The 12,854-nt window shown below is 39.2% G+C and overlaps 1 protein-coding gene across 5 annotated transcripts in view; it reads left to right on the top strand.

Moving 5' to 3' along the window:
* Window positions 1–12,854, top strand: part of RMND5A (required for meiotic nuclear division 5 homolog A) — a 63,300-nt gene that overhangs the window by 13,675 nt on the left and 36,771 nt on the right. For 4 of the 5 annotated variants that reach the window (XM_043603921.1, XM_043603920.1, XM_043603922.1 and 1 more), the window contains exon 2: window positions 6,502–6,644. The exons of the other annotated variant lie outside the window; for it this stretch is intronic. In XM_043603921.1, the coding sequence (XP_043459856.1) occupies window positions 6,502–6,644 (143 nt within the window). The remainder of the gene's footprint in view (window positions 1–6,501; window positions 6,645–12,854) is intronic. 5 annotated transcript variants of the gene reach the window in all.

Genomic DNA, 12,854 nt, shown 5'->3' on the forward strand with positions numbered 1-12,854 from the left:
CCCTCTTGCTGACCCTCCCCTGTTCATGCTCTGTCTCTCTCTGTCTCAAAAATAAATAAAACGTTAAAAAAAAATTAAAAAAAAATAAAGTACGTTTCAGGTGGGGGATGTTGATAATGGAAGAGGCTGTGCATGCATAGGGGCAAGGTGAAAAGGGGCAAGGGAATCTCTGTATCTCCTCAATTTTGTTGTAAACCTAAAACTGCTCTAAAAAAACAGTCTTAAAAAAATACTTTTGGTCACTGTAAGTAATGAGCACTGCCTCAGAACTATTTCTTTTATGCTTGTGCATGGGGCTTGAGTCCAAGAGGTTTACTGCATGGAAAGACAGTTGGCACAGGACGTCATTCTGGGTAAAAAGTGACCCTTGCAGTGGCCAGTCGGGGTTCTAACATATACTTTCACATCCAGTTTAGTTATGGTAAAGATGGTTGTCACAGTAATCCTCCCACTTTATTTCTAGGAACTAAATCCAATTAGATTTCTTTCACAGAAAGGTTCTCCTAGAAGCAGGTTTCGTTTTAAGACAGAGAAATCAGAAGAACATTAGAACTCTCCCTTTAGGACTTAGAGGTTTGGTCTCAGTCAATTTGATTATTATAGTGATTTCTAAACCTGTTTTTACCTTTGGCTGCTTTCCACTAAATCCATTTGAAAATGCATTAGTGGAATCTTTCTCTTTGAACAGGGCTTTCCCAGGGTTCTCTTTCAGATTATTCCATTGTACTTTTCCTACACTTCCAAATACATTGTAGAAATTATTTTTCCTTGGGGCATACTGAAAACTCTGTGTTTATTAATTGACCTTATGCTACTAGTGTCTGTCATTTATAAACTTGAAAAACAAAAAATGGAGGGTCTTGTAGATGGTAAAGGAAAAAAAGAGATGACAAAGGCACCAAACTTCAGACATTTAAGTTGCTGAGATTGGAAAATGATGGATTTCAAGATTGGGGCTTGGAAGTTCAATTGGTAAATTCCAGATGACCTCTATCCTCTGCTTTGGTCTTTGCCGTTTTGTTCTTTAACCTTTTGTTTACTTTGCTGTCTACTGAGTGTAGGAAAAAAAAATATGATAGAATGGATAGGACTTACAGCTTGCATTTTTAAGATTTTTAAAATTGAAAAATAGTTCACATACCATAAAAGTCACCCTTTTAAAGGGTATGATTCACTCACTGCCTTTCAGTATGTTCAGAGATGTGCACCCATTACCGTTATCTAATCCCAGAACATTTTCATCACTCCGAAAAGAAACCTCATACTTATTAACAGTCATTCCTCATTCTACTCTTCCCCAGCCTCTGGCCCCCATGAATCTACTTCTGTCCATGGATTTGGAGATTTCATATAAATAGGACCACACAATGTATGGCCTTTTGTGTCTGGCTTATTTCAGTTAACACAGTGTTTTTGAAGTTCATCCGTGTTGTAGTATGTATTAGTGCTCCATTCCTTATGGCTAAATAATATTCCATTTTATGGATATGCCCCACTTATCTATTCATCATTTGGACATTTGGATTGATTCCACTTCTTGGTTAGTATGAATAATGCTGCTGTGAACATTCATGTACAAACTTATGTGTGGACCTCTGTGTTCATTTCTCTTGGGTATGTACCTCAGAGTGGAATTCCTGGATCATACAGTAACTCTTTAACTTTCTGAGGAACTGTCAAACTGTTTTTTTCAGTGCTACACCATTTTACAGCCACCAGCAATATATGAGGGTTCTAAATTTTCCGCATCCTCCCCAACGCTTCTTGTTGTCCATCTTTTTCATCATAGCTATCTCAGTGGGAGTGAAGTAGTTTCTCATTGTAGTTTTGATTTGCATTTTTCTTTTGACTAATGATGTTGAGCATCTTTTCCTGTTTTTATGGTGTTTTGTCTTATTCTCTCTGGGAAGAAAATGTCTATTAAAATTCTTTGCCCACTTTTAAATTGGGTTGTCTTGTAAGGTTCTAACAGTTCTTTATATATTCTGGATACTAGGCCCGTATCTGACATATGACTTGTAAATGTTGTTTCCCATTCTGTGGGTTATCTTTTCACTTTCTTGGTAGTATTTGGAGCACAAGAGTTTTTAGTTTTGGTAAAGGCCAACTGAACAAATGAAGGAATTAAGTAATTAATTTATCTGTCTAGTTTTTTTTGTTGTTGTTGCTTGTGCTTTTGGTATAATGTCTAGGAAGCCATTGCTCAATCCAAGGTCGAGAATGCTCTTATTCTCTTCTAGGTATTTGATCGTTTTGGCATTTATATTTAGACCTTCATTCAATTTTGAGTTAATTTTTGTATATAGTATGATTCTTTTGCATGTCTGGTTATTCCAGCACCATTTGTTGAATATGGCATTCTTTTTAACTGTTTTTTTCTCTCTGCCATTAATCCAAATACTTACATTAATAGTGCATGAAACTGCAAGACAATAGGATAAGACTGGAATACACAGTTAACAATAAGAATCTGTCTTCCCTTCAGGACTTGTATCTAATTGAGATGGATGATGGGATTATACATAAAATTGTTGAGTGGGATATGATTCAGTGCCAGAGGAATGGTGGAGAGAACAGAATTCATTAGGAATTGAGAAGACTGAGTGAATCGGTGAACAGAGAGATTTATAGAGGAGATGAAGCTATTGACGTTAGGTAAGGTTTAGATACAGAAATGGCCACAGTAGAGCTACTGAAGCAGTTAGATTCTTTAGGCTCAAGGTATGTATGGAATACCTTTTAGACAGATTGTGAAATTTTCCTGAATTTCCAGGTCTTCTCTTAGCTTAAATTATGTTATTAGATGTTGGAAGCACCTGATACATACTTCGTATAATTGTAAATAGAGATCAGGGCAATTTATTTTGGCCACATCATACTGGATTGCTTACCTTATGGACACTATTTTCTGTCTGCTTATCGTTTTTACTTCTCTCAGTGGTTGTCACTGAACCAAACATATTCCCTTCTTCATAGTGCGTAGAAGTCCCTAGGTTTGGTTTCTTCCCTCCCTCCCTCTTTCCCCTTCCCTTTCCTTTCCTTTCCCCCTTCCTTTCCCCCTTCCTTCTTCCCCCTTCCCCCTTATCCTTTCCCCCTTCCCCCTTATCCCTTTCCTTTAATTTTGAGAGAGACAGGAACAGAGAGAATCCCAACCAGGCTCTGAACCGTCAGCATAGGATCATGACCTGAGCCAAAATCAAGAGTCAGACATTCAACCGACTAAGCCATGCAGATGCCCCTTCTAGATTTCTTTTCTTGAAACTTGAGAGAAACTGTTCTTGTCATGGTCACTCTTAACTTCCACATTATAAATCCAGTGGTCAGCTCTTAGTCCACATCTTACTTAACATAGCAGAGCATTTAATACACTTGGTTACTTCTTCCTCCTTGACACATTTTCTTTACTTGGCTTCCCCAGCACCATACTTGATTTTTCTCCTACATCACAGTGTTTCAGTTAGTCTCCTTTTCCAGTTTGACTTTATCGTGGTTCTTATAAACTTGGAGTTTCCAGGACTCTCGTCTTTTACTACTTCTTTGTGTCTGTACTAATTCTTTTGATGATTTCATTGATTTAGCCTCATGGCTTTAAGTATCATCTACATGCCAGTGACTCACAAGTTTATATATCCAGCCCTGTTTTTGCTCTTGAACTCCAAGTTTGTATGTCTAACTCCTCCTCATGTGCACTGAAGTGACTACTCACATACGAAATTTAACATGCTGAAACTGAACTCTATCTCTTCTTCCTCTCATACCTGCTCAGCTTTTCATCTATATTCTTCTAATTGAAGACAACTCCATCTTTCCAGTTGACTTAAGCTAAAAAGTTTAGAGTCATCTGTAAGTCCTTTTCTTTCCTCATACTTAAGTCAGGAAATCCTGTTGGCTTTATCATCAAAATATATCCAGAATCCAGCCACTTCTCACCACCTCCACGTCTAACACCCTGGGCTGAGCCACTGTCCTCTCATCTAGATTGCTGCCACAGCCTCCTAACTACTCTTCCTGCTTCTGTTCTTCTACTCCTGTCTTGAGCCAGAATGGCCATACTAAAATGTGTCAGTTTTTGTACCTGCTCTGTTCAAAACCTTGCAGTGGATATCCCTTTCACTCAAAATAAAGTCTAAGAAGCCTTTTATAATGCCAAAAAGGCCCTGCAAGATCAGGACCCCATAATCTTTTAAACATTTTCTCCTCTTTTTCTTTGCCAGACATCTACTTTAGCCACACTGGCTTCTTTGCTGTTCCTTGAATAATCTCGGATATTTCTGTACGGGCTTTTGCTCCCTCTGCCTGGAATGCTTTCTCCTGAAGGAGAGGAAAAAGAATTGTTCCTCTAACCTTGTGAGTTCTTGGCTGAGACCCCTGTAATAAAAGGCAGATTAGCAAGAGAAAAACAGTTTATTAACATATATACCTCATGTACACATGGGAGGTTCCTGGAGAAAAATGAGCAAGTCAAAAAGGTGGCTTAGAGTTCAGGAAAGGTGTGGGGAGACCAGTTTATCAGGAAAAGCACAGTAAGAGTAAAGTTTGTTACTCAGATATAAATCTGAGCCTTCTTCATTGATAGGTTTCTTATGATTTAGTGCCATTTCTTCTTTTCGAGGTATAGAGAGGGAGACATTCTTACTGATGGAGATTTCTAAATGTAAATTTCCCTTACAAAAGGGTAACTTTTACTGTTTTCAGAGTTTTTCCTGCATCTGCTGTTTCTCACAATAATACGCTCAAAATAATCCTTATGCCAAAGAAGCTAATTTTAGGGTGGCAGATATGCTGCCCTTCAACCCCCACAGTAGCCCCAAGGCTGGTTCCCTCATTTCTTTCAAGTATTTACTCAGATACCACTTTCTCAGTGAGGCCTATAATGTCCACTCTGTTTAAGATTGTGATTGTTCAGCTCAAATGCACTCCCCATCTCTTCTACACAACTTTTTCTCCCCCAGTAGCATATATCATCTTTTGTCATACTGTATATAGTTGATACTTTGTGTTGTTTATCTTGCTCACCAGAAGGTACGTTTTAAGGCAGCCTAGGTACTTGATGGTGGTACTTGATGGTTTTGCGTCACTGCTATACCTGTCACATAATGAGTTCTCTATAAATATTTGTTGAATAAATGAACATTCTAGGACTACTGTAGTTTTGGGGTTGTTCTTGTTCGGATTCTTGGGCCCCATCCCAGAGCTCTTGAATTAGAAACTGGGGATGGGGGGGGGGGGTGTCAACTCTTTTGTTTTAACTAGACCTTCAGGTGATTCTGATGTAAATTACAGTTTAAGAATCACTGTTATAGTGAGTAGGGGTTTAGAAGCCAGGCCTGTTACTCACAGGTGGGGATATGTAGATAGATGAGGTAATTGACAACATGACTCAGTTTGTTCTCTCTCTTCCTCCCATCTTCTTTTCCTCCCCTTTTCCTGAGGAGGTAGCACTGGGAAAGAGGATTTAAATTCTAGTAACTTTCTGTTGATTTGTCATGTGTATCAAGGTCCCCAAGACCACCTTTAGATTCCAGTGATCACTAGGAAGACACATAGGACTCAGCATGTAGTCACACTCATGGCTAAGGTTTATTATATAGCAAGAGGGTACAAAGCAAAATCAACCAAGGGAAAAGGCTGATGGGGCAAAGTCCAGAGGAAACCAGGAGAAAATTTCCAAGAGTCCTCTCTCAGTGTAGTGTCACACAGGCAGGGCACATTTAATTCCTCTGACATCAAATTGTAGCAAGTTTGAAGTGTTGTCTACCAGGGAAGCTCTCTAGAAAGGTAGTGCTCGGGGTGTTTATTGGGGACTGGTCATATAGGCACTCTCTGCCTTAGCGGATAGCGTAATTCTAGACTCCCATAAGGAAAGCAGGAATTCATCATAAACCACATTGTATACACTTTAGGGCATAGTAAGCCTCTGTTATCAGGTAGGGTGGTGGGAACCCTTATAAGAATGGCTCACTGTGCCTTATACATGGGGATATGATAACTTTTTCTGCTGTGTTCATGCTTTTCAACATGGTATCCAAAGAAGTTTGTTGGGTTTTTTTCTATCTTTCATATAGAATATAAAGCATTTGGACTAAACAGTCTCTTCAGGAAATTTAGTAATGATGAAACTGTTTTGAGAATAATTTGAACAGTTTACTTTAAGTGGATTGAATAACTGAGTTTATTCACTTAGACATATTTTTTGAAAAATGCCTTGGCAGTATTATTCACAGTCTGTGCTATTTTGGTAATTACAAAAGTGGTTTATTTCCTAGTAAAGTTTTCTTATTTATTCCAAAAAATAAATTAAGATAGCTTTCTTAGCATTCACTTGAAAAATGTTATCTGTGAGTGTGACCATCTGCTTCAAAGCAGATATTTGTTTTTCTTCACTTTTCTTCCAACTCTCATGTTCTAAAGGGCCTATTTGAAATTTGCTGTCTTTTGGGTTTGCCTTCGTGAGTAACCAATCTTCCTTCTTTCTTTTCTTTCTTTCTTTCATTTTTATAGGCCAAGATGCTGAATTATCAGGGACACTTTCACTTGTTTTGACACAGTGCTGTAAAAGAATAAAGGATACTGTTCAAAAATTGGCCTCAGACCACAAAGACATCCACAGCAGTGTTTCTCGGGTTGGAAAAGCCATTGATAAGGTATGGTGTTGAAGGAAGTGTTTGAGATTTTTAAAAAGCATCCTTCATCTCCTGTCACTGCTTTGATAACATTTGCTTTCTCCAATTATTTTATGCTTGCTTTTAACAACTTCTGCAGATTTGGTTTTATTATGTTATTCTTAAAGTTTTCTGTTGATATTTAAAAAAAGAAAAAGAAAAATACAGCAAACCTTGTTACAGCCTTGTTGTTTATCCATTTGCTTGTATGATTGCGGTTCCTAGTATCATGATGAGTAAATTTACAAAGAAATTTTAGCTACTATGAGGGAGTGTGTTTACAGGGGTAACTTTTCCTACTTCCTGAGCAGTTCCTTGGCTGTGTCTCTCTTATGGGGCAGTTAGAATAACACCCTTGCATCCGTCTCCCCTGCATCATCCTAACTGTTGTCTTCCTGTGGACATGCTAGCTGCTTTTCTCCAGTGTTGTGTTCTGTGTGAGTGAGTGGGTTGGTTGCTAGCCGGCAGGGCCAGTCATTTCTGTTGGGTGATTGTTCCAGTGACATCTCTTGAATCTTCCTCATAAGCAGTTATTTTTAGCACTGGACCACTTTTGCCTTTGGAGTTCATAGTCCTAGTGGGGCCTAAGAGAAGAGGTATAAGGTTACTATGTGATACCCCTGACTACATCAGCCATTGGGGAGTTTGTAACCGGTTATGGACGTTTTTGTTGACCCATTGTAAACTTCTGGGAAGGTAGGAAGAACTTTTGGGAAGAGCTTTTTGTAGCAAAAACAGTCCTATGAGTTGCTTAGTTTGTATATAAGAGAGCTAATAGCTATGATGTAGATGGAAACTCATGGAATCCGGAGAGTGGCTTTGTCTAACTCATGGGTAAACCTAGCTGTTAGAAATTACCCTATAAAGCAGTAGTATTGAAGGGCTAGACAAGGCAGCCTAAGGCAGAACTATATGCTTCTAAGGAGATAGATCTCTTTAACTGGTAGGTACAGTGTGGCAGGACTGTGTGTGGCAGAGGCTCTCGGGATTGTTTGGGTAGCTGTGGTTTACAGAAGTGTTAGCGACCTTTCAGAGAGCTTTTGCCACTATCGTAGTGCTGAGGGCTTCAACTCGGCAAACGAGGCCAGAGAAGTAGTGTTGGCAGCAGCAGCCCCATTTTGGGTTAGTGATGGCATTTGCTAGCAAAGGCTGGGAAGGCAGTGAGTATTCTCTGAAATAGCTTTGAGGTTGTGATGCCTATTTGGTGACTCCAAGTGAGTGAACACAGCATTGGAAGTGGCTTTGGCATTAGACTTTTTGGGGGCTATGGGATTGGAAGTCTTCAGTTGGCCTGTACTGGCTTAAGTCCTTACTGGAATGGTGATGGGGCCTTTAGAGAGAATCTTAAACCACTGTGGGTGAGGAACCATCAGTTTCTCTAGGTAGAGTAACTACTGGTGGTATTTAGGAAGCTTCAGGTTTTGGTGGCTGACAGTGGTCAAGGCAATCTAATGGTTCTGATGGTTCAAACCTAGAGGTTGGAGGTTCCTAGACGTTCCAGGAGGCATCTGCTTGACCATCAGGCTGCCTGTAGTTATGACAGAGTGGGGGGAGAGTAAGACCAGAAGATGGCCATGACAGTGACAAGAGCTGAAGTTTTCACAGCCAATCAGAGAAAGAATCTGAGAAGAGATCTGAGAATCGGGAGAGGTGAGGATGGCCTCAGCAGCCATAGCTCAAGTACTTGGACTGCTGGCCACTAGGATCTAGAGCATTTGGGCCAGTAATTCACTAGCTCTGTATTCTACCACTGACAGGGTGACCACCTGTCCTCATTTCCTAGATTGTGCCTGTTGTCCTGTCATGATTATCAGAATCCTCTTCTTAATTCTTGTTCCTCAGCTATCAGTGAATTGGGAAGTGTGTCTTCCTTCTGATCCACCAGGTCTTTACAAATATTCATAATGCTTGTCAGATATTTTGGCTAATCTTTGAGACAAAACATTTAAGTGTATTTGGTACTAGAAACAAAAGTGTCCCTTTTTGTTTGGGACAAACAAACATGGATACCCAGGGAATGCATGAGGAGTAATCTACGTTCTGGCTTTTTTGGTGGGGATGTGTTTGAGGTGGATATTCCTAGTTATATATTTTAATTTACTCATTTCTCTTTTGAGGCCTTTTTTTTTTCATGTATGTGGAAGTTATAAGGGCTTTTTCAAGTAAAAAAAAAAATTTATTTATTTATTTATTATTTTTTTTTTTTGTAGCTTTATGTTGCTGTGAAAGTAGTTTAGGTTCTAGGTGACGGATTCCAGATTCTTCTGATCCGTCCTATGAAACTACATTGTTAGGTTGATATTGATAACTGTTTGTTGAATTATAGTCCTGGGGCACAGAAGAAAGCCTGGATCTTTTAGCCCGCTTCTCTAACATGTTTCACTGCATTTTCTCCTTCCCTCCCCCTTTTTCGGGGTGGGAGTATCTGCTTGGCCTCAGCTGTAGGAAGCTGTTACCCCACTAGAACGAACCAGACATTGTGCTTCCCGCATACAAAAGGAATTCTGTGTAGGCTGTTGTAGAAGATTCCACTGACTTGTAAAGTCTTCCTTTTCTTTTAGCTTAGATCTGGTAAATAAATCTGTACAAGCTTCCAGGGCCACCTGTTGTAACAGGGCAGGGTGGACTCCTTTGGGCTGGCGGTGAGCAAACAGGATGAAGCTGAAGCCATTGCGGCACAAGCCTTTAAGTACCACAAACAGACTTGAGTAATGAACTGGAATGCTGTGAAGCAGCCTGTGAGCACCATGTTATGGACACATTTTTCCACCCTGCCAAGAGGAGGACAGAGAAGCTGGTGACTCCTTTATGAGCAGGCTGGTTTTGAGTGAGGAACATGAGTAAATTTTTGACATGCTTGATGGTTTTTCTTCCTTTAATGTTTTAATGCTTGTTTTAAAGTTCTTTAGTCATCACTTAAAGTAAGCAGAAAAGAAGTTTGTGGCATTAGCTAAGGCACTTTCTGGCTTTTAATTATTGTGAACATAAAAAATTATTGAAGATTTCTGCCTTAATGTGTTGACTCTTTTCAGATGCCCACAGTATGATCACTATTTAAAATAAATAGTATCAGCCATTGGGTTCTGTGGCAAATTATTTTTAGTAAAAACAATGTGTTGGGCTATTTCTTATTTCCTTTCCCATTTTAAGAACATCTAGAGTTCTCTCCTGCTTAGGGCATTTACTTTAGTGTTTTACTTAGTCTTTTGGCTTTTTTTTTTTTTTTTTTTTTTAGTTTACTTCCTAAGTAAGAAAAGTCAATAAAACCATTACTGCTTTAGATATGTGATTACTGCTTTAGGGTGTGTGTGTGTGTGTGTGTGTGTGTGTGTGTGTGTGTTAAAATAAATAGTGTTAAGATTTGAAATTGTCTGAAATTTGCTGTGGGGTAATTGAAAGCAAAATACATAGTCCATGTTCTTTAGAAGATTATGGTCTAGTTGGTCACATAAGAGTGCTGCTTGTACACGTGAAAGAACTGGAAAACTTCTGAGGCAATGTAAAATAAATTTGCATGGGATGGGCTTTGCTTACTGTAAATGGAAGATCATCGTGCCCTTGTTTAAGTTTTGTGGAGTTGGTATCTTAAATTTGACTTGGAAGAACAGGTAAGATTTCAAAACAGCAGAGTGAGGTGTGGTTTTCTGCAAGGCTGAGAAGGAGGCTGAACAACAGTGAAATAAATGCTGGACTGTGAAAGACTCTCAGGGACTGACTCAATTGGAGTGGCTGCCTTATCAGGAAAAAGCAGGATCAGGTTGATGGAAAGCCTAATGATTTGAGATTAGGGGAAAAGGGAGTGAATGATTTAAGCAGTTGAGGATTTGCTTGCCCTCATTAAATAGGGTGAAATTAGACTAAGGAGAAGTCAGGAGTAGGAAGATAATAGCTGTCACTTACTGAATTTTGACAATGTTCCAGCTACTGGGCTGAGTGCTGTACATATATCTATATTCTATGATGCTGGTACTTTTTTCCCATTTTAAGACTCAGATATTAAGTAACATACCCCAGGTGTGCAGCTTGGAAGTGCTGAATCAGGTTTTGGAAAAAGATCTCACTCATGAGTCTATGCTTAAACACTGTGCTAGGAAATCAGTTAGGCCTTTGCCAGGGCAGTAGTGTTTTAAGGGCGGAAAATAAGGGTTAAAAAGTAGTTTTAAAAACTATTGGCCTAGGTGCGCCTGGCCTGGCTTGCTCAGTTAACTGTCCAACTTCAGCTCTGCTTATGATCTCACGGTCCGTGGGTTCAAGCCCTGCGTTGGGGGCTCTGTACTGACAGCTTGGAACCTGTTCAGATTCTGTATCTCTGTCTCTTTCTCCCTCTCCCCTGCTCGTGCTCTCTCTTTCTCTGTCTCTCAAAAATGAATAAACATTAAAAAAAAAAATGATAAAATAAAAACCATAAGCCGAAGCTGATATTCTACCAGTAGATGGAGCATCTGCATGGGTGAGGCAAAATGCTGACTATGTTAAAAAATGGCATAAAGCTATAAAAAGTGAAATGTAGAATATTTAAGATAGTTCTGTGTGAACCATCTGGAACTGCCTTTTATGTAGGTTTGACTGTGGCATGAGAGGAGAAAAAGATACCAATGGGAGAAAAGGTGTTGGATTTAGCCATATAGATACAGAGTGGGTGAAGTCAGATATGTACTAGCTCTAAAGTTTTGTTATGTAATGGATAAATCCTTATGTAGTAGAGAGATGTTACTGGTAATGAAGGAAAAAGGAAATTAAAATGACTAGAAATGGAAATTTAACTCTGAGAAGAAAAAGACCTAAGTTGAATTCTGAAATATAGACAGATAATTTGATAATATATTTTGAGTAGAATTTTTAGAATTACTGAAAAGGAATGGTTAACAAAATTATGAAAAAGGCAACAATAATAAAAAGCCAGGAATATAGTCCCCTAGAAATAAAATAAAACATGTCAAACTAACTCCTCTCCCCAAATTACTACTTAGTAATGCAAGGAAATGGAGTAGACTGTGTGTTTAAATAAAAATCTCATACCTTTGTGGTCAAGATGGAAGATGTTTGTTTTTAAATTATGTGATTTGACTGGGAGCAGCTGCATTCTCAATACCTCGTTGGGTTTGGCCACAGTGCATGGTCTGAGGATGGATCTGACCCCCCAGGCTTGGCCACAATTGTTTGCTCCAGGGTGAGTACCTCAAAGTCCTCTTGTAGGACCTTTTTCATTAGAGCTCTTAATGGAAGGAAGGGCTGGGAATATGTGAGCCTAGAAGTGATTAGTAGTCCTTGAAAGAGTCTGGTGTGTTGTGGAAAACAAAATGCTTTCGCAGAGAGAAATAGAGGCAAAAGGTGGGGAGGGAACGAATATTTTTTGAGGTTCAGTTACCCTCTTACCTACCCCTGATTACCTGGGCATCCTTCATATCCAACTTGTGTGGGCAAAAGAGACTTCTGTTTATAAGAACGAAGAGTCCTGACTCATATAAACAGCTAGATGCTCTCTGGGTCTCTTCACTTGTGTTGGGCTCCATTTTCTCTGAAACAATACTGGTTTTGCCTTTTTCAGTCTGAAGATCATTCTCAAAAGCGAAGATGAGTTAAGTTCTGTTTTCTTTGCCATCTGTTACATTACGTCATTAGCTGTAAGCTCTGGGCCTGTATTGTTCTTACCCTGTTTCAAGCGGAATGAAACTATATTCTTTAGTTGGTAATGATAATTATTTGCATTAAAGTATAGTCCACAGAGGAAAGCCTACACCTTTGCAATCACGTCTCCTATTAGGATACAGGATCAGATAATCCCACTGAACCTGGAGGTGGTACAGACCCACTTTGGCCTGAGGCCAGAAGATGAAATAGCTAGCTTGTTCTAGAGTCCTGGTCAGGTTGGGTTGAGAGGGAAAAGGGATCTTACACCCAGTAAGTTGTGCCAACTAATCCAGTGTGTAATTGTATTCAAGTGATTTTTAAATTAATGAATTTGTTATTAATGCTTCTGTTAATGTGTTTTTTGTTTTTATTTATGTTTCCTAAAATGAAGACTCTCTTAAATGTAGAATCAGGATTTGGTGGCAAGGCCTGGTTTTTGATTCAGCTACTGTGTATTGAAGGCTTATTGTGGGATAGGTCCCGATAGATATTTTAGGATAAGTTTTTATCAACACTTTGTAAGATAGGGATGATTGTCCACAGATACAGATGGGAAAACTT

This window comes from Prionailurus bengalensis, chromosome A3, assembly GCF_016509475.1.
Source record: "Prionailurus bengalensis isolate Pbe53 chromosome A3, Fcat_Pben_1.1_paternal_pri, whole genome shotgun sequence".
In the NCBI taxonomy this organism is placed as follows: domain Eukaryota; kingdom Metazoa; phylum Chordata; class Mammalia; order Carnivora; family Felidae; genus Prionailurus; species Prionailurus bengalensis.